Source organism: Antechinus flavipes, chromosome 3 (assembly GCF_016432865.1).
Source record: "Antechinus flavipes isolate AdamAnt ecotype Samford, QLD, Australia chromosome 3, AdamAnt_v2, whole genome shotgun sequence".
NCBI lineage: Eukaryota > Metazoa > Chordata > Mammalia > Dasyuromorphia > Dasyuridae > Antechinus > Antechinus flavipes.
The window spans coordinates 447,873,929-447,895,686 of record NC_067400.1 but is presented as its reverse complement, the minus strand read 5'-3'; the positions used below and the strand labels follow the sequence as shown (position 1 = coordinate 447,895,686).

The window sequence follows — 21,758 nt, the reverse complement described above, 5'->3', positions numbered from 1 at the left end:
TAGACATTTAGTTTGTATTTGGTTTTGTACATTTTGCCTCCCCCCAGTAAAAGATAAGTCATTTGATATCAGAGACTGTTCAGTGTTTGTATTTATATCCCAATACTTTGTGTAGTACCCAGCATAAGGAAGGAGTCTAAAAACTACTTTTTTTATTAGTTTATTGATTAGCAAGCAGAATAAAGAATTTCTTCAAAGGAACATATGACTGGAAGAAACGAGTAGGTAAATCACATAACAACAGTAAAGAATATGAAGTCAGAAAGATTAGTGACAGGTCCTTAATATTCATGTGGAGTTTCTTTACATTTTCTTGGAGCACATGGATGGGAGCACAGGATTACCTGACATAGTGAGGTACAGTATGCATACAGTACAGCATACAGTGATTAGAATCACAACCATAAAATCACAGTTCATTGGAATACTAGAATTATATTTTGTAGCTCCCCTGCTGGGAAGTAAGCTCCTACATGCCAGGAATTATTTCATTTTTATATTACTGTATTACCAGCTCCCTTACATGAAGTAAGTTCTTAATATTTATTTATTGAATAAACTTGAAGGCTCAGAACATTTCAAGAACTGCTACAGGAGATCTATGATTTCAAAAATGACTGAACTAAAAATCCATACAGGAAAAACTAAATGGATTTTTAAAATTTATATTATCCAGACCATAACATACAGTTGGGGAGAAGGGCTAGTCCATTAAATAATGTATAGACAATAAGTTGGACCAAAACTTAAATAGGAAAATGAGAATAAGCCAATTTACATTAAAAATGTTACAGCATTCATTTAACAGTCCAAGCTGCTCTCTGGTTTAAAGCCCTTATTAAGACAAATGTTGTCTTAGGGATATTAGTCGGTTGTGATTCTTGAAAGCACACTATCTCTAGAAAAATTTATTGTTGCAAATGAATACATTGGAGAAATGCTTTATAGATTATGCAAGTATCAAAGCTCCTATTTTGGTGATTAACGTATGTATGCAAAGGGACATAAAATATATTATTGAGGAAACATATAATCATTAATCAGACCAGATCAATCATGCAGTAAGATTGAAGAATAAAAAATATGATAGCCAAAACCCCAAAAGAGAAAGCAATCTAGATGAATACTTCTATTATATTGAATGTTTCCTCTTTGAAGAATCTGTAAAAGAATGTAGATAAGAATTACATAAGATGAGAAAGTATGTGTGAGTAGTGATCTGTACTAGGTGAGGAAATACCCAATTCAACAATATCACACTGTTATTGAAATAAAATGAAGGATTTAAAGGAGGAACTACAAATACTGGCCTTATGATTTGTCAATATTGTGAAGATGGAAAGCATAACTCAAATGATAGATGACATAACAGGAACCTCTTAAAGTTCTCAACATGTTGGAAGATTTAACTAAATCAAATAAATTACTAAGGCCAGTCACCAACACAAGAATAGGTAACTATTTGCTTTAAAAAAAAAAAAAGTCTGGAATTTTACTTGACTACAGTTTCAATATGTCACTAGTAAAATGGCTGCCATGTATTAAACTTCGATAAATGACATATAGTATCCACAACATTGCAGGTGATAAGTATACTATATCCTGTGCTGGACAGATCACATCTAGAGTATTATAAGATCACATTCTATAGTTCAGTTACACAGAGTATTACATATAAGTATTTAATGTTCAAAAGTTCAAGTTCTTTGAACTTATAGTCTCATGAAAGAGATAAAACCACAGTATAGAATGAAATATAGTAAATATTAAGAGGTAGAAAAGTGCCAAGCTGTTTCTAAAGAAGGAAAGATTACTTTTACATGGGTAGACAAGGAACAAGTATTTATTAAGTTTTTACTTTATGCAGGCTTCATGTTATACAATGAGAATCATCATCATCATAATGACATTATATAGTATTTAAATTTTGAAAAATGTCTCTCCAAACATAATCAACCAGTTGTTTAGACAACAGACCATATAGGTTATCACATTTTGTGGAAGAACTAATGGAGGCCCAGATAAGTCAAGTTACTTGACTAGAGTACTATAGCTAGTTGATGGCAGAATTGGATCTGAAACATAGGCTTTATTAGTACTTGATACCAGATGGTTTTAAAGAGCTTCAGTTCTTAGGAAAATTCCAAAAAGGATCATTAAACTGATGGTCAGTAGGCACCTCCCTAGGGAAAAAAAGCCATGATTACAAACAATGATCATAGCTTCTTTAAGAGCTACAGACTAACTTAGCAAAATTCTTATTTCGTTATTTGAAAGGATTTTGCTAAGCTAGGAGATCAAGGGAATATAAGCAATTGTAAAAGTATTTCATTTTTGAGAAGATATATTGGTATAATGTGGTCTAATTTATAATACAATTAAGTTCATTTAGAGCTAATTAAATGTCATTTCTCAAAGAATATTTTTTAATGATTTGTTGCTAGATAAGCAAGAAGTCTCCAGTTCGGTTCCATGTTGTTTGTTACTTTTATCAATGACCTAGATAAAAGTATAGATGATATATTCTTCAAATTTTTAGATAACATTGAACTGAGCGGGGATAGCTCAGGATACAAAAGAATTGACAGGTTAGAGCATTGGGAATAGCAATAATAATGATAGTGATGATAACAATAGCATTTATATACAACACTTTGAGGTTTGCAATGTGTTTTATAAATATTAACTCATTTTATCTTCTCAACAACCCTGGAAAGCAGGTGCTATTGTTATCCCCATTTTACAGAGGGGGAAACTGAAGTAGATATAGGCTTACTTATCATCACACATCTAATAAGTGTCTGAGGCCAGATCTAAACTCCTGACTCTAGGCTTAGTGCTCTATCCACTGTACCACTTAGCTACCTAAATGTAGTAAGATGACATTCAATAAGAATGAATGTAAAGTCTTCCATTTAGGTTCAACACATCACTTTTATAACTATAGGATGAAGTTAGCAGTTTGTTGGGGTGGTAGAATAGGGGCAATAGAGCTGAGAAATTCAGTGGTCTGCAAGGTCAGTATGAGACACCAATATTGTAAAAGTCAAACAAAAATGTTAATTCAACTTTAGGCTACAATCATAGAGACATAGTTTTTAGAAAAACTGAAGCATGGAAGTGTGGAAAGGGTCCTGTATTTGGAGTCAGAAGATCTGGGTTCAAACCCCTTCTCTAATGCTTGTTACCTCTGTGATTTATCCTCCTGCATCTCAGTTCTCTAGTAGGCAAAATGAGAGGGTTGAATTGAATGGTATCTAGTTCTAGGTCTAGATCCTGTGACCTCTAGGAAGAGAGAGGAAATCAACTGTAGATACAGGATGAATTTCAGACATGACCAATATGTTGATTTGTTTTGTTTTATTATATGTATTTATTTTAAGTGAAAGCTTCTTTGTCAGAAGGTGGGGGCAAAGGATAAGTTGAGTTAGTGATAAAAAAAAAAAAACCCAAAAAGCATCAAACAAACTTTTTAACATAAGAACAAAGTACAGATGGGGACACAGTAATCTTGATACAGTCTTGTTAAATTCAATATATATTTTAAAGTTTAAATTGCTTGTAACAGAAATTCAGTTTCTTATGCCTTACTTTTATTCCTTGTGGGTGGAAATGCTTGTATTTCCTAATATCTGTTTGTTGGAATCCTTACTAACTGCTAACTAATTAGAGTTGATCTAATCTTACAAGACGATGTTTTGGCCAGAACCTGAAACAAGGTACTAAGTAGAACTAAGTAATACAAGGCTTGTGTTCACACCTTTACTCATTGGAGTTCAATGAGTTCATACCTCCCTTGAAGCTCTTTGGGCCAGAGAGCACTATGGGAGAAAACCCATAATCCCTCTCTCTGGAAGGAGCATAAATAGGCCAATGGGCCAGTCGAAGAAGTTCTTCAGAGTGAAGAAGCTACAAGTCGAGATTTCAGAGATTCATTCCATCTCTGTGCTGGTTGGAGGCAGAAGAAAGCAGAGGCAGAGGCTGAAGGACCAGACCTTTGGATTTGGTGACATTCGGAGGGAGCTCTTGGAACCAAGCGGAGAGATAGGCCTCTAAGCCAACCGGGCTATATTGGAGATAATAAAAGATCTGAACTTTGATCACCTGGCTGCGTTTTGAGAAGAAAAAGCTCACCACATTTTGGCATCCGAACAGGGACCAATTCAGATCCATCTGAACTAGATCACAACATCTGTTAAGTTTTTTGTTGTTGTTTTTTTTTTTCCCTTAATTTTAAAGAAATAGGAGCACCAGCTCTGGAGTCAGGAGGATCTTGAGTTCAAATCTGTTCTCAGACACTTAACATTTACTACTAGCTTGTGTAGGCAACCCTAATTGCCTCTCAAAGGAAAAAAAAATTAATGGGAGGTAGACCATTTCTAATGAGGGGCTGGGGGACATGACTTTGATTATGTCATTCTTACTGAACTCTACAACCAGCCCAAACCTGTCTCAAGCAATTTAGACAAAAGGGATCCCCAATCCTATCTGAAGAGAACACAATGAATCCCAAATTTACCTCATTCAGTTCTCTTTGTAAGGTGGTCTAGTTGAGTGGGGCCCAAAGCAGATATCCAAAGGAACTGGGCGGTCTCATCCCCATAATATCCTTCACAAGGACTGGACTTTGAGGAAATTGAAAGGGGAAAACCCCTATGTCCCAACACCCACCCCCATAAATTAGTAATTGATTATTAACAGTCATTTCTCATTTAGTCTTTACTGTTGAAGTTAAAACATCTTATAACTTTTTTGCAAATTATTGTTTATAATGCAGTACAGAAAAAGATTAGTAACTTAAAGAGTTGTGTCAAAGTTCCTGCAAATTAATCAGAGTAGAGGGTAAAAGAAGTCTTGGAAAGCCTATTAGAGAATCATTTAGGAAGTTTATAGGATCATAAAGCAAACGGGAAGAGATGGAAGGGACATAGGTATGACTATGTGCACCTGCCCCCTTAGTTTACAAATTTAAAAAACTAAACCCCAGCAGAGTAGTTAAATGAATTATAACTGTGTTTGAGGCAAGACTAGAACACATCTTCCCAATCACAAAGCTGTTTCCCTATCTTATACACCATTATTTCTCTCAATAATCTTCTTTATGAACAATCACAAAAATAAGTAATTCTTCCTCATTCTTCACGTGTTTTTAAATTTTTGCTTTTACTATTCTTCACTTAACCTGCATTTGATAAAGATAACAAAAAACCTTCAAGTAGAATACATTTAAATTATCTAAAAGATTGAAGGGAAAATATATTCTTTAAGTGCCAAAATAAAAAGATTGCCTCATAATCCCAGCAAAATTATATATAATTCAGTAAAGAAAGCTAATTATAAAATTCATCTATATAGGATCCTGTTTAATAAAATAACACATGAACTAAATACAAATAAAATATTCAGTCATATTAGAATTCAGAAGTAATATCCAAGAATTTATGGGGTGTTTTACATCCTCCCTTGGATAAAAGTAAAATATTAAACTAAATATAGCTCACAAAACCTCACTGATGGGTTTCTAATTCTCTTTTGTTGCTTTCAGGCATTCATTAGCTGTATACAAAGAAATCTTGCAAAATAGCTTTTTCATCACTGAAGTTCTATTATTTATAGTACACACACGCGCAGGCATACACACACACACAAAATCATAGCTTACATTTTCTGTACTAACTGAAGTTTTAGCCTGATGGATTGTGGTGATGGTGGTGGTAGTGGTTGTTGCCATAATTTAAATTAAATTGTGTTGGGAGGAAGAGGGTTTGAAAGGAGATAAAAGAGTATTTTTTAAGTGTTTTAGTTCAATAGTAGAGACAGTCAAAATATAACTTTAAAAGACTCTTAATTGAATATCCAGTCTGTGGATTATACAGCTTCATTGCTTTTCCCTACTCATCTTGCTTTCAGCAAGTCTGTTCTTTATTATTCATCAGTGACTCTGATGTGGGTGATATAGACAACCAGATGATGGTAAGCACCAAAAGTTGAGGTTCAGTCATGTGAAGAATTCACAATGGCCATTCTCTTTGGTAAAAAAAAAAAAAAAAAAAAAAAAAAAAGATTTATTTAGGGGAATAGATGACAAACAAAATGAAAGGATACAATAGATACCGGTAATAGTAAATATGAAACAGAGTGGAAGAGCATATGAAAGACAAATTCATCAGTGGAACTCACAATTATCCAGTATACAGAGAGCACCTCATTTAGCTGGTAGGCTAAATCCAGAAAGGGACTTAGCGCCCTAAAAGAGTTAGTTAGCCATAAGGAGGAAAAGTGGGATTGAGAAACATAGTAGAATTGAGAGATACCACACGGCATGAGGGAAGAGAGGGTAAGGAGAAAGATATATATATATGAGGCAGAGAGGGACCCAAAGAAGGGCAATAGCCAGTAGATGGCCCATAAGTAGATTTTATAGGGAAAATTTAACCTCAGGGACATGATGGGATTTCTGACAGGGCGGAGCAAGGTGAGACTAGTCGAGAACCCTACTGAGGGTGGGTTTCAAGGGTTTGACGTAACTTGAATAGACAACCTCCCCAAAGGGTGGGACCATGGAGCTAAACTGATCTCTATCAGTATACCTTCTCCCTGCTTGTGTCAAGGATTAGATTAGTTCTTTAGTTTTTCTCTGTCCAACACACCGTTCTGGACCTCATCAACTTCACAAGACTTGTAACAGAGGTGCAAATTCATTTTAGACACCATAAGAGCTAAGTTGTAACCAAAGTAGCAAAGTTTTTGTGTCATTTTTGGATTTCATTTAACACTGTTATTTTAGAGATCCTTGAGCTATTTTAATAAGATTGACTTGAATAGTCAAAAGTTAACTGTAGGTTTAAAAATATTTATTGTCTGTTATCACATTAATTTCTAAGTGAAGAAACAAAGAGAAGTAATTATATAGATAGTAGGTGTTGTGAATCCAAGAAAGATGAGGGTCAAGAAGTCATTGGTGTAATCTGGAAACTAAGATTCTTATCCTATTAGAGGGGGAAAACTACATATAGATATATGTATATCCACACATGCATACACACACACACACACACACACACACACACTGTGTGTGTGCTATTCTCAGATCTCTTGAAGGTTCTAGTTATTTTGTCCCAAGAGTGATTTCATTAAAATTGAAAACTATATCTTCTCTCCTATAGATGCCATTGACTTGCCAACCATTTTTTCTTTCTTATTCAAAAATAATTTTGAAACTGATTAATTTATACATTCTCTAACTCAACCTTCTGGACCATTTTCATTATATTATGTTAATCTATATGAAAGGCATTGAAATGAACATAGATCTGTGGAGGGAGATCTGCTTTCCATTCTTAGGGCCACTGAATTTTGCATTATTTTATGTTTAAATGGTAGTTTTCTCATTCTTGTAGAAAAATGCAAATATTTATTATAGTCTCTCTTTTTTCTTGTATTTGTCTATGAAACATTTAATAGGTACAAAAAAAAGACTAACATTTAAATGTGGAGGATCCATTGAAATAGTTAATAATAAGTATTTTGAGGATTCAGAACAGGGAACTCTGTCCCTGTCTATTGAATTTTCATATTTCTAGTGATTACCCTAATGTTTTTTTTCATCAAATATAGGTGCTTAATAATTACTTGATGGATTGGATTAAATATATTTCATCATAAATTGAATGTTTTTTGTTATTTTTAAGTATGTATCTTCAGACTGCCAAGCCACAGAGATAATAACTCTCGAATCTTTCTTAGTGAAAACCAAATAGCTATATAACATTTAGGTCAGGAAGAGGGTAAAGGGTCATTAAAGTTTAGTGATTATTTGATTTAAATTTCTTTATTAAAAACTATCATGCTAAGTAGAAAGAATACAATGGATAACTGTACTACTTAAAGATTAAGATTATACACTCAAAATCAATGTCAAAAACGTATATTAGAAGATGCTAAGTGGAGACAAATTGCCTGAGTTGTTTAATTTGCTTTTTAAGTGAAAAAAATTCAAAATAACATCTCTCTAGTTATTAAAGAGAAAACTAAATTCAGGTTTAATACTTTTTATATATTATACTTAAGATAGTTGAATATTCTTTCATAGGACTTCAGCTATCTACTTAAAGACATTTATTTCTGAGGATTCTCCATTGTCTTGCAGTCAAAGTGATGTCCATTAAAAAAAAAAAAAAAAAAAAAGCAGAAACTCCATGTATTTACTTTTCCTTTTCCTTAAATACCAAGTTTACCAGTCTATATCTAGCTGATCATAAACAGGACTAGGAATTGTACAGATATTTTGTTTTCTACTTCACTTTGTTTTCTGAGGACTTTTCTAAGACAGAATAAGCTTTTAAGTCAGGAAAACCTGGATTCAGCTCTCACTTCTGACACTTTGTTTTTGTGACTTTGGGCAAGTCAAAATAAATTTTAAATTCCCCCAGAAAACTTTGTAAGATGCTAAATTTTTCAAAAGTTACTGATCTATAGGGATAAAAGGACTTTATACTCTCTGGGAATTCTCTATTCCAGTGAAGTTTAAAGAAAAAATATGACTGCCAATTTTTTTCTTTCCTATTCAGAAAGAAGTTTTGAAACTGATTAATTTACTCATATAACTCCTTTGACTCAACCTTCTAGCCCATTTCATTAAATTGTTAATCTGTATAATCAGCCTTGAAATGAACCTATGTTTAAAGGAGGATATCCATTTTCCATTCCTGGTGCTCCATTATTTTGCTGCCTTTTTTATGTTAAAAGCTATAGACTTTTCTCATTTCTGTAGAAAAGTACTAGTATTAATAAATACTAAAAAGTATTATTTTATTTAGTAAAGTCTTTTTTTTGTATGTGTATACAGATAAAAAAACTAACATGATGAGAACAAAGGAAAATTAGAAGTTCAAGTTACTTCCTTGTCCCATTCATGAAAATAGAAAGTGTCTCTTTTAAAAGAATATTGAGTCCTAATTATAATATTACATTTAATTCAAAACTATTGTTCTCTTAAGACTTTATATGACTGTGTTCCAAATTTTTCTCCTTACTTTCTCCCTCCCCAAGACAACAAATAGCCTAATGATAGACAAAGTATATGCAATCCTTTTAAGAAAAATCAGACAAAAAAATCAGCATATTTGTAGCACTTTAATAAAATTTGCCAAATTTTGTATAATGTTTTAAAGTTTTGCTGAGTGCTTTGCAATATCTCTTATGATATTCTGGAAAGATCAACCTGTGAGAAAGATGTTTTTTATTTAATCTCCATTTTACAGAAAAGAGGGAGAAAACTTAAGTGATTTAACCAGGTATCTAAGACTGGATTTTAATTCAAGTCTTTCTGATTCTGAGTTCAGTACTATCACACCACTTGGTGCCTACTTTACCAACTGACAATTAAATGTAGTATAAAGTCTTTTCTCATTGTTAATTCATTTTAAATTATTCCCTCCTAAGTTTTTTTTCCTCTATGTTAAATATTCCTTCCTCATTCAACTTATTTTCACATGGCATGATCCTCTGACTGTGCCCCAGCTTGTTACAATCTTTCTAACATGGCATTACATAAAACTAGACAGTACCATTTGATGTTACCTGATCAGGATAGATTATAATGATTATTGTTTCCCTAACTTTGGGTTTCTATTAGCTTTTTTTTTGGCAATTGCAACATACGGCTAAATCAACTGGCCCTATAGTTCACTAAAAAACATGGTACTTAAACTAAGGTATTATTGTGTATTATAAAATAAAGCTATTATTTAGGTACCTTTGGCAGCTCATTCCTAGATACAGAAAATAGATCATCTCTCTGAGTCTTCCTCTATTAAATGAGAAAGATGATCCTCAGTCCCTTCAAGCACTAAATCAGTGTTCTTGTAATCAGACAACACTTCCTCTAGGAGGTTGTATCCAAGTTACGGTTTGAAGAACAATAGGGATACCATAAAGGTAAAAGTGAAGAAAGAACTTTCTAGGTATGAGGGACAAGATGTACAATGACATGGAAATTGGAAATGGATTGTCATATAAGTAGGCCAGTTTAGCTGAAATAATAAAGTTTATGAAAGGGAATAATAGAATATCAATCTGGAAAATGTTTGAACCAAATTGCAAAAGGCTTTAAATGCCAGGCCAATTGTTTAGTTTTTAAATTTTAAAGGTAATAGAGAACCCTGGAAGTTAGGGTTAGTAGAAAATGAGATTAGTGACTGGTCAGACTATGTGCTTTAGGAATACCTTTTTACTAAGGGAATACTAAAAGGAATAGCAAAACTAGCTGTGGTATATTAATGTGGAAGAATGTTATTGTGCCATAAGAAATGGTGAAATCGGCAGCTTCAAGTGACACTGGGAAGACCCATATGATATGATTCAGGGTAAAATAAGCAGAATTAGAAGAATATTTTATGTAAGGATATCATGTAGAAAAACAACTTTGAAACACTCCTTTAAGTCCAAAGGACTAAAAATGAAATACATTATCTCCTGCCAGAGAGGTGATAGATTTAAAACTCATATCTGTGCAGTGGCTCTCAAACTTTTGTTCTCAGTATCTTCATGTTGTAAAAAAACTATTGAGGATCTGTTCAAAGAGTTTTTGTTCACATGGGTTATATTTATAGCTATTTACTATATTAGAAATAAAAAACAATTTTGAATTTATAGACCCTCTGAAAGGGTTTCAGAGACCCCAACAATTCTTTGGACTACAGTTTGAGGACCACTGTGTTAGAGTCTTGATTTTTTTTCTTGCTTTTTAAAAATTGCTTAACTAATAAATACTGTGATAGGGAGAGATAATAAAATGCTTATAAAATAAATAATTTTAAAATAAATATCTCCTTTATAGTTATATGCAATTTAGAACTGAGAGGGGAAAACAAGAGACAAGATGATGAATAGATCAGCTAATAGTCCAACAAGAATTAAAATCAAGTCAACTAGTATTTATTTAGCACTTTCTTTCTTGGTTCTCCTCCTACCTGACAATACCTTCTCTGCCTCCTTTTGCCAAGTCCTCTTTCAAATGAAACCCACTAATTGTAGGTGTTCTTGGGATTCTATCCTGGACTCCCCGTTCTTCTCCCTCTATACTATTTTACTTGGTGATCTCATCAGCTCCCATAGATTTAATTGCTATCTCTATCTCTAGATTACAAATGTACCTTTCCTGCCCAAACGACCTCTCTGCTGACCTCCAATCTCATATCACCTACTCTTCAGACACTTCAAACTGGATGTCCAGTAGACATCTTAAACTCAGATCCCAAAGAAAAATCATTAATTTTCCCCAAAAACTTTTCCTTTCTTCCCTGTTATAGTAAAGGAGTACACCATCCTCCCCATTCCTCAAACTCACAACCTAAGAGTCATCTTGGATTCCTCACTATCTCTTACTCTTCTCTACCTTGTTGTCAAGGTCTGTCGATTTTTCACTTTTTTTTAACATCTCTTGAATTATGCTCACTTCTCTCTCTGACACCATCACTGCTCAAAAACAAACTCTCATCATCTCATCCTTGGAATTATTGCAATAACTTGCTAGAGAGTCTGCCTGCTTCCCCATCCCAGTCCAACCTCCATTCAGACACTAAAGTGATTTCCAAAGCATAAATTCAGTTAAATCCCCACTTTCTGCCTCTACCTAATAAACTCTAGTGACTCCCCACAACCTCCAGGATCAAATACAAAATCTTCTGCTTGTCTGTCAGTCTTTTATAACCTAGCCCTGTCCTGTCTCTTCAGTCTCTTTGTGCCTTGTTGTCTGCCTCATATTCTTTAAGTATCATTGGTCTCTGGCTGTTTCAAGAAGAAGGTCTTCTCTGCTCAGGACATTTTTCTTCCCAGCTTTCTCTCTCCTTTCTCTCTCTCTCTCTCTCTCTCTCTCTCTCTCTCTCTCTCTGAACAGATCCTCAATAGTTTTTTTACAACATGAAGATACTGAGAACAAAAGTTTGAGAGCCACTGCACAGATATGAGTTTTAAATCTATCACCTCTCTGGCAGGAGATAATGTATTTCATTTTTAGTCCTTTGGACTTAAAGGAGTGTTTCAAAGTTGTTTTTCTACATGATATCCTTACATAAAATATTCTTCTAATTCTGCTTATTTTACCCTGAATCATATCATATGGGTCTTCCCAGTGTTACTTGAAGCTGCCGATTTCACCATTTCTTATGGCACAATAACATTCTTCCACATTAATATACCACAGCTAGTTTTGCTATTCCTTTTAGTATTCCCTTAGTAAAAAGGTATTCCTAAAGCACATAGTCTGACCAAGTCACTAATCTCATTTTCTATTTTCATATTTGGAGTGCTCTCCTTTCTGATCTTTGCTTATTGATATCCCTGGCTTCCTTTAAATAATCCTATTTTCTAAAGGATGCCTTTCCCTACTTCCTTTTAATTCTAGGGCCTTCCCTCTCTAAGTGATTTCCCATTTATCTTCTGTGTAGTTTGTTTATATGTATGTTGTCTTTCCCATTAGATTATGAACTTTTTAAAGGCAGTATCTATCTTTTGCCCCAGTACTCAGCACAATGTCAGGCACATAATAAGCTTTTAATAAATGTTTATTGATTGCTTGATTTCTATTTGTAAATTTTGACCTTAGAACTGGAGATAGTGAAAAGAAAAAACATAGGCCTTACTCTCATATTCTACTAGGAGAGACAACATGCAAATAAATAAGTGTGAAAGATATAAAATATTTACAACATTTATAAACTATCACCTCAGAGGGAAAGGGGGGGGGGGGATTAACAGGGAACTGGAAGAAGTATTTTGCAGAAGGTAGAATTAGAGCTGAGTCTGAAAGAAAGCCAGAAAAACTAAAGCGTAATAGCTGAAAATAAACATACCAGGTAGAGTGGTTAGCCACGCTACTGAAAAGGTATGGAGTAGGGAAAATGTCTGGCAAAGAATCAGAAGGAATAGAATATAACTAGATTTTAGAGCATATGGAGGGAGGAATAAAGTATAAGAAAAAATAAAAACCTCAGCTAGATTGTGAAAGATAATAAAAGAAAAACAAAAGGATTTTATATTTGACCCTGGATCAGTAGCCTATTTCATTAGTCTAAGTTTAAGGTGATGATGGCCTCTACCAATATGGTGGCAGTATCAGATATTGTGAAGGTAGAAATGGTAAAACTTGAACAGAAGATATGTTGGATGAGTACAACTAAGGAATCAAGCATGACAGTACAGTTATGAGCCTAAATGATTGGGAAGAATGGTGGTGCCCTTGACAAAAAGGAGATAGTTTGGAATAAAGGCACGGAGTTTGGTTTTGAACATACTGGGCTTGAGATGTCTATGGAATAGTTCAGTCAAATCCTATTGGACAGTTCAAGTAGATTTAAGAATCATCAATTTAGAGATAATAATTGAATCCATGGGAACTGATGAGATCACCAGTGAAGTAGTATAGAGGGAAAAGAGAAGAGGGCCTATGACAGAGCCTTAGGGGACAGCCATAGTTAGCAGACATGACTTGGATGACGAACTATCAAAAGAAACTAAAATGAAATGGTCAGAAAGTTAGGAAGAAAACTAGGAAAGATTGATGTCTTGAAGAACTAGAGAAAAAAAAGTATTGTTATAAATAACAGAAGTGGCCAATATTTATATAGTGCTTGTCATGTTCCTGGCACTGTGCTAAGCATCTTACCATGATTATTTCATTGATCCTCACAACAACCTTGGGAGGCAGATGCTGTTATTATCTCCATTTTACAGATGAAGAAATTGTGACAAGCAAAGGTGATTTGTTACATTACTAGGAAATGTCTGAGGTCAAATTTGAACTCAGATCTTTCTGACTCAGATCTGGAACAATGTCTACTACTATGCCATCTAATTGTTGCACCATGGCCACCAGATCTTATCACAGACCTGCACTTGGACCTCATGCTTGCCGGCCTTGAACTGCATTCCCCTTTTATCCAAATGAGACATCTTTCCTGATAATCTTCCAAGTTGTCTTAGGCTAGAAAATTATTTCATCCTGTCTTTTTGTTTTGCTGTTGCAGAATTTGTTTTGAGGCTCTATTTTATAGATATTTGGATATGAATTTGGGAGAGTTCAGATGATTTCCAGCTTATTTTCTATAATCGTGGCTCTAGCACTCAATAAATGTGTTGAATAAATTGATAAAATTGCTTTTATACACAACTATAATAAACAGGCTTTAATCCTTTAAATTTTAAGCTCTTTGAGATCAGGGACTATCTGTTCATTGTATCACCATGTTGACTGGGACTGGAATGGATTGAATTGGCTAGGTTAATTAGGCATAGTTCAATCATTTATTTAACAAACATCAATTACTGATTGAGTTCAGAGCACTGGCTTAGGTACTATTGACTGATAAGAAATAAAATTCCATGTAGGAAAGAGTATTAAAATTCTGTTAACTAAACCTACAAAGAGAGGCTTTTTAAATGCCAAGTATGGAATTTCTAATTTATTCATGGATATTTCTTCTATTCACATTGTTTTAGAATCAGAAAAAAAATTTATATATTAGAAAAATATAAGATGTGGAGAATCCACTACACCATCATAGTTCTATAAACACTAGCAATTTGTTTGACTGAAACTATTTGGGAAATTTCATTCCTAATCATTTTTTAGTAATCACTAAAGTGCCAACAAAGCCAATATAGAGAGGAAAGTCCCAAAAAGCATTCTCTCTCAACTTAATTTTAATTCTTATCTTTTCATGTTTTATCTATGCATTTTGTATTCTTTGCATCACAGTCAATTCCCAATAAAATTCTCCCTTTGTAACAAAGTAAGCAAAACAAACCAAAACATTGAATTTTGTTTTGCAAGTTGTGTTTTGTTCTACTTTCATACCTCTCTAAGTCAAGAAGAAAAACATGTTTTATTACCAGTTCATTGTGGTCAAGACGACTCATTATCATGTTGGATTGTTCTGATGTAGTTTAAGATTTTTTTTCTTTTATCGTTTTCAATGATAATTTCAATGAAGTGGCTATATCTCACATCATTTCCAGAACAAATTTTGTGGTAATTTCATCATCATCTAGTTGTATATGCACCTTTTAGTTGAGTAACCAATGAAGTCCCAGGTACAACCTTACTCATTTTTTCTGTTGTCTCTTTAATATTTCTCTACCCTTCACTGCACTATGAAATATATGCTCCATAATCCACTCCAAAATGTCTGCTGTTTCTGTCTCCTCTTCCTGTTTCTCTTCATCTTTCATTTTTTTTTCTCCTTCCCTCTCTCCTCTTTTTCTCTTTGCATATGCATGTACACATATGTTAAGAAAAATTACTTTGTTTAAGGGGAGAAAAATGGATTACAGTTAAATAACTAAGAAAAAAATAAGTTTTAATCTAACCTAAAACATTTTGTTCTTAGTAGTTAAAAAATTGAACTAAGGTAAACAAGTAGATTAAATAATTTCAAAAGGTTGTGACCTTGCATCAGTAGAGGGAATACTAAATAAAAAATAATGAAATCTCAGAAATTTCAGGGTACCATAGTAATGTAAGATGGTTATCACTGTAACTTGGAAAGAATCTCATTATCTATTATGAATGATAATTAATATTGTGGTTTTTTTGTTTTGTTTTGTTTTTAGGAACCTTTCACAACATTTTTTCTTAATGCAAATGATGGGAAATTTGACCATCCAGATCGAACCTTCTCATCAGTTGCAAGATCTTGGAGAACAAGCCAAAGAGATACATCAGATGTAAAGGTAAGCTTTAGTAAATTTAGGAAGGAGAGGATTTTTTTTCCTGCATTTCAACTGCTGAAACCTAAAGTATATGCTCTTAATTTTGATATTTTTTCCAAATGGGAATGAAAATTTTTTTTACATTTCATTTTTGGCACATTATCATAATTTTAAAAGATACACATCTAAACTTCTAAAATAATCTTATATATAATAGAAAATGATTAAATATTCTTTTTTTAATTCTATGGTCAAGTGTTTTGTTCTTTTAAAAATCCAATCTAATTTAGATCAAATAATCAGGAGGTGGAGAAAAGCCCAATAAATTGCTCTTTCCTGCTGTTAATTCAATATTTGGTCTATTCCATAAAACACAGCAGGAACTGGATTTGACCTTAAAGTGTCATATTGTTATAGCTTGCCCAGTCCTGGGTTTGCATAGCCTGGGGCAATTAATAAAGCATTAATGACAAGACCCATTTAAAATGTAGGCTTTTCTGTACAGCTTTAGCTTTTACTTGACTGTGCCTGAGGATATTATGCAACAATACATATTAGATTAAACCAACATACATACAATATACAGAAACAGCCAAGAGCAGAGTAATTTTACAGTCATTATTACTTAACTGTTGTTAAATAGAAAAGTTTATTGTACATTTACATGTGATCTTGTAAAAAAAAAAAATCTTTCAGGATTCTGAACAATAAAATCATTTCCTTATTCTCATGGTTCTCATTTTCCCTGGTAATAAGGCTACTTGATGAAATTTGTCCATGTTTAGGTGTGCTTCATTTGTGCTTCATTTTAAAAGCAAATTTGTTTCATTATTGTCCATATTGTGGAATATAAAAATTTGCTGTTATGAAAGCTTTTTTTCTAATTTAAACTAATGAAAGATAGTAAGGTCATGGTTGCCTTTTACTTCCTTTATTGGGGGGGGGGAGGAGAGGGGAGAGAGGAGAGAGAGAGAGAGAGAGAGAGAGAGAGAGAGAGAGAGGTGAATTTTATTCCTATCAATAGGCATTTTCCCAAGTATTAATGTATAATAATGCACATGATTAGGAAAAAAGAAAACCTAAAGCAAATCCCAGATTTTTCAAATTCTAAAAGCTTACATTTTTCTTCCAGCAATGTAATCTTTCACTGAAAATTGATCTAAAGATTTAAACAATCTATTTTCTCCTGAAGTTTAGACATTTTTTTGTGCCATGCACTTCTTTGTCTGATGAAGCCTATGGACCCCTTCTCAGAATAATATTTTTAAATGCATCAAAGAAAGTACATAGAATTACAAAGGAAACCAGCTATCAAAATATTTTGTAAAGACAAGTTCATAGCCCTCAGGTTAAGAACCTTTGCTCCAGGACATCTGACAAAACCATATTCTTTATTTGAATGCTTCCCCTATCCTGCCCCAACCATGGACTCTCAAGTGGAGATGAACACTCCTAATGCTTTCAGCCGCACTATGATAAATATTGTGGAACTTGTGAGGTGGAAAATTTCAGAAGATATAAATTAAAGACTGATATTTAGATTAAGTATGTTTGAATAAGTATATAACACTTTTCCCAAGGGCTTCTGACTTCAAATTTAGTGTCCTTTTCTACCACTCCTTCCTAAGAATTGGTTCTGAGAAATCAAAAAGCTATTGAGATAAAGAGCCCAGAAATAAGATTTATAACAAAAATATTCTGTTGGGCTAAAATCTGTGTTGTGAATTGTAGGCTTCTTGAGGACAAAAACTGTCTTTTGTCTCATTTTGAATCCCCCGGACTTCACAGAGTGCTTAGCACATAGTAGGCATTTAGGTAACTACCTAGAGAACTGAATGGTACCGAGGGAGACTTGAGGAGGGAGGCTAATTAGGAAGCTGCCAAAATAGTCTAATTAAGAAATGATGAGGAAGTGAACTGTGTTAGATGCTTTGTAAATGCAAAGAAGGTAGTTAAAGCCCATTTGCTTTATTTTTGCAATTAAAATCTGACTAAAGGAGAGATACATTTTTAAGTGTTCCTGTCTTTATTTATTTATTTTATTTGAAAAAACAGAGTAAGAAAAACAAAAGAGAACATTGTCATGTGCCCAGCAGAACATCGGGGAGAATTCAAAATATACAACAACAAATTACCAGATCAAGAAAGTATATATGTATTAGTAGAATATATATATATAATATATACACCACACACACATCGGGGAGAATTCAAAATATACAACAACAAATTACCAGATCAAGAAAGTATATATGTATTAGTAGAATATATATATATATATATATATATATATATATATATATATATATATATATATATATATATATATATATATAATATATACACCACACACACATACAGATACACATACATATCTTTCCAATTCCTGCTGACTTTAAATTCTGCTCCATAACTTGCCTTTCTATTTCTTAACCTCCCCCCACTCAGGGATCCTTCCCTTGTCTTCTTCCCTGCCCCTTTGCTTTCTCGTCCACCTATCCCTTTTTTTTTTTTCTTTTTAGATTTTAGAGGGTGCTATACCCTTCTTGGCATATATGTAGAGTTGCCTATAGAACCCATTACCAATATGAGTAGTTTGCAGAACTAGGAGCCCTCCTCTCCCTCTAATGCTTCTGTGTCTATTCTTCTGCACCTCATTTGTATAACATGATTACTATTTTTACCTTAACTCTGTCAGTCTTTCTTTTGAGCTGCCTTATTATTTTTGAAGAACCTTAAGTATATAGAATACATTTCCCACTTTAAAAAAAACAATTTGCCCATGTTAATTAAGTTCCTTAAAATTTATCTTTGATACTAGCTCTTATATATTAATTTTTCTGTTAAGATTGGATGTGGTTGATAAACAATCCTGAAAATCCTCAAGTTCAATGAATTTCCATTTATTCTCATTCAAAATTATAGATAAGTTTGCTGGATATGATATTTTTGACTGCAAGCCTGGTTCTTTTGATTGTTGGTAGATATGATTCCAGGACCTAAGATCTTTTATTGTAGCTGTTAATAAGTCTTGAACAATTCTAATTGGAGCTGCAGCATTTTGAATTGTTTTTTTCCTCTTGTTTTGCAAATTTTTCTCTTTGATCTAAGGGTTCAAAATTTTACAATTATATTCCTGACATATTTCTTATTTCCTAATCATGTGCATTATTATACATTAATACTTGAGAAAATGCCTACTGATAGGAATAAAATTCACAAATTACCTCTTTGAGATGGTGATCGGTGGATTTTATTTATATTTCTACTTTCCCCTCATGTTCTCTATCACTCTAGAACAAATTTCTTGGATTATTTCCTGTATTATGGTGTCAAGGCTCTAATTACTCTTTTATTTTCTCTTCTTGATCTGTTCTCCAGATCTGTCATTTTTCTTATATTTCACATTTTGTTCTATTTTCTCATTCTTTATAATCTGTTTTGTTATTTCTTAGTCTCTCATAGTTTCACTGGCTTCCCCTTGCCCAATTCTAATTGTCAAAGAATTATTTTCATCTTTGAGAGACTACCTCCTTTTCTAGTTGGCTAACTTTTTTTCCATAATCTTCTTGTTTTTCTTGGATGGCTTTCATTCATTTATTTATTTATTTATATTTGCCTCTCATTTGATTTTTAAATTCTTCTATAAATTCTCTCTGGGTAGGGAGCCATCTCAAGCCATCCCCTCTGCCTTGGTAGCCCAAAACAAGAGCTCCCCGCTCCTGCAAGTGCCCATAGCCAGCAGTGCCCCTGCTTTGCTACTTCTGTACTCACCAGGTGTTGGTTCTTTCTTGCCCAGGGCAGCTGGGTCTGGTGTTCCCAGTCAGCAGAAGTTCCCTTTGCTATTCCCAATCTGGTGTTCCCTGGTCTTCCAGGATTCAGACCCTGACTCTCCAAACAGACTAGGAGGTGAAAGTTTCTGTAGTTGGGGTGAGGCTCCAGCCAGAGTCTCCACTTGCTGTTTCTGTGCCCGAAGGTGTTTGAACTTCAGAAAGATTAATCCCTTTCTTCAGATCTACACTGGTTCTATCCGGAGGACTCCTGTCCTTGAGTTTTCACCAGTCTGTGTTCACCCTGTGGTACAAATTTGTTCTGTTTGTGAGGGAAATTTGGAAAGCTTGAAATTTACTAGCCTACTCTGCCATCTTCCCAGAATCCTCCCCACAATGTTTCTTTCTTTATCAATAATTTTCTGCTTAGATTAAGATCCCTTTAACCTATGCATTGGTAAATAGGTTAGGTCTATTGGAATTAACCTGAATCATCTCAATGTTGAAAAGAGCCAAGTCCATCACAATGGATCATCACATAATCTTGTTGCTATGTACAATGTTATCTTGATTCTACTCACTTCACTTAGCATTAGTTTATGTAAGTCTTTCCAGGCTTTTTTGAAATCTTCCTGCTGATTGTTTCTTATAGAACAAGAATATTCCATAATATTCATATATCATAACTTATTCAGTCAGTCTCCAACAGATGGGCATCCTCCCAGTTTCCAGCTCCTTGCCATCACAAAAAGGGCTGCTACAAACATTTTTGCACATGTGGTCTTTTTCCCTTTTTTGTGCTCTCTTTGAGATATAGACCCAATAGAAACTGCTGGATTAAAAATGCATGATTTGATAACTCTGAGCATAGTTCCAAATTGCTCTCCAAAATGGTTGGATCAGTTCACAACTCCACCAACAATGTATCCGTGTCCTAGTTTCTCCACATTCCCTCCAACATTGATCATTATTTTTTCCTGTCGTCTTAGCTAATATTAGAGGTGTGGAGTGGTACCTCAGAGTTGTCTTAATTTGCATTTCTCTAATCAATAGTGATTTGTAGCATTTTTTCATATGACTAGAAATGGTTTTAATTTCATCTGGAAATTGTATTTTTTGGTCATTTATCATTTGAAAAATGGTTTGTCTGTACATGTTTTTAACAATTTCTTCCACCCTTAAATTGGGGGAGAGGAGAAAGCATATGAAAGCTGATTGAAAAAATGAAATTTTATGTTCAAAAATTAAAATATAGATCTTTATATGCAAAATTTGAAAAGATATTACTTGTAATATTGCATCTAATTGTCAGAATGGATATATTTGAATGGGTTGGTTTTCTTTGTTACCTTTATACAAAAGTATTTTCAAACTAAAATACAAATTATAAAGCAATAACACTACTGAAGCGTATGAAAAAAGAATGATTGAATTCATTCAAGCATAATTCAAAATCAACTTCTTGTCAGCTTTGTTTTCAAAATAATCAGATGTATTATTTTTAATTTTTCAAAACTTCTTTATGTTTATAATACATTAATGTTAACTTGTTCATATCTTGGTCTTAGTTGTTTTCACTGACATAATAAAGTGCAATTTCTTCAGTCATTTGCAAATAAAAACATTCATTCCTTGTTTTGATTTAAACTTGATCAATAGAGCATATATTTTTATTAGCCTGGAAAAACTGGCATAAAATAAATAGTTTTATTTTATCTTCATTAATATCAGCCTTCTCCTCCGGTAATGACTACAAGTTGGGTAAAGGATATGTCTTAATAAACTAACCTTTCCAGATACAAGTTTTCTAGAAATAGTCTTAGTGTGATCAGTGAGCTTTCAAACATTTACTCTTCCCTCTTCTAGGACAGTGTTCAATAGCATTGAAATTCAAATAACTTATTTTTCTTCTATTAATATGTCCTAATGCCTTACAAACTTGTTATACTACTTTTTCAATAGCTGTGTAGATGTCAAAAGAGGTAGCAGTGACAAAGTGTCATTAAGATGACATAGTATAAATTCACATGGTTAATGGAGGTGCTCACCACTGGCTCATTGACCCATAATGAGGCTCTTGCAGAATTAATGGATGTCCTGGGATTAATCTTTTGGAAAAGAGAAAGGAAAAAAAAAAGATGGCAGCTTTAAAGCCTTTTGGTGAATTATATTAGAAAAGTGAAAACGTCTGGAATGGATTTTATTTCATTGTAAAACTATAAAGTGGTATAGTCCCTTAGCAAACCATATTAAACTGAAATGTCAGATTTGATGTAA

General features: G+C 33.5%; 1 protein-coding gene and 1 long non-coding RNA gene across 2 annotated transcripts in view; one reads left to right on the top strand and one right to left on the bottom strand.

Moving 5' to 3' along the window:
• Positions 1-21,758, top strand: part of NBEA (neurobeachin) — a 754,131-nt gene that overhangs the window by 653,666 nt on the left and 78,707 nt on the right. The window contains exon 46 of the mRNA XM_051986470.1: positions 15,613-15,732. Coding sequence (XP_051842430.1) covers positions 15,613-15,732 — 120 coding nt within the window. The remainder of the gene's footprint in view (positions 1-15,612; positions 15,733-21,758) is intronic.
• The window catches only part of LOC127554675 (uncharacterized), a 180,776-nt gene that overhangs the window by 100,150 nt on the left and 58,868 nt on the right, over positions 1-21,758 (bottom strand). The window lies entirely within an intron of this gene.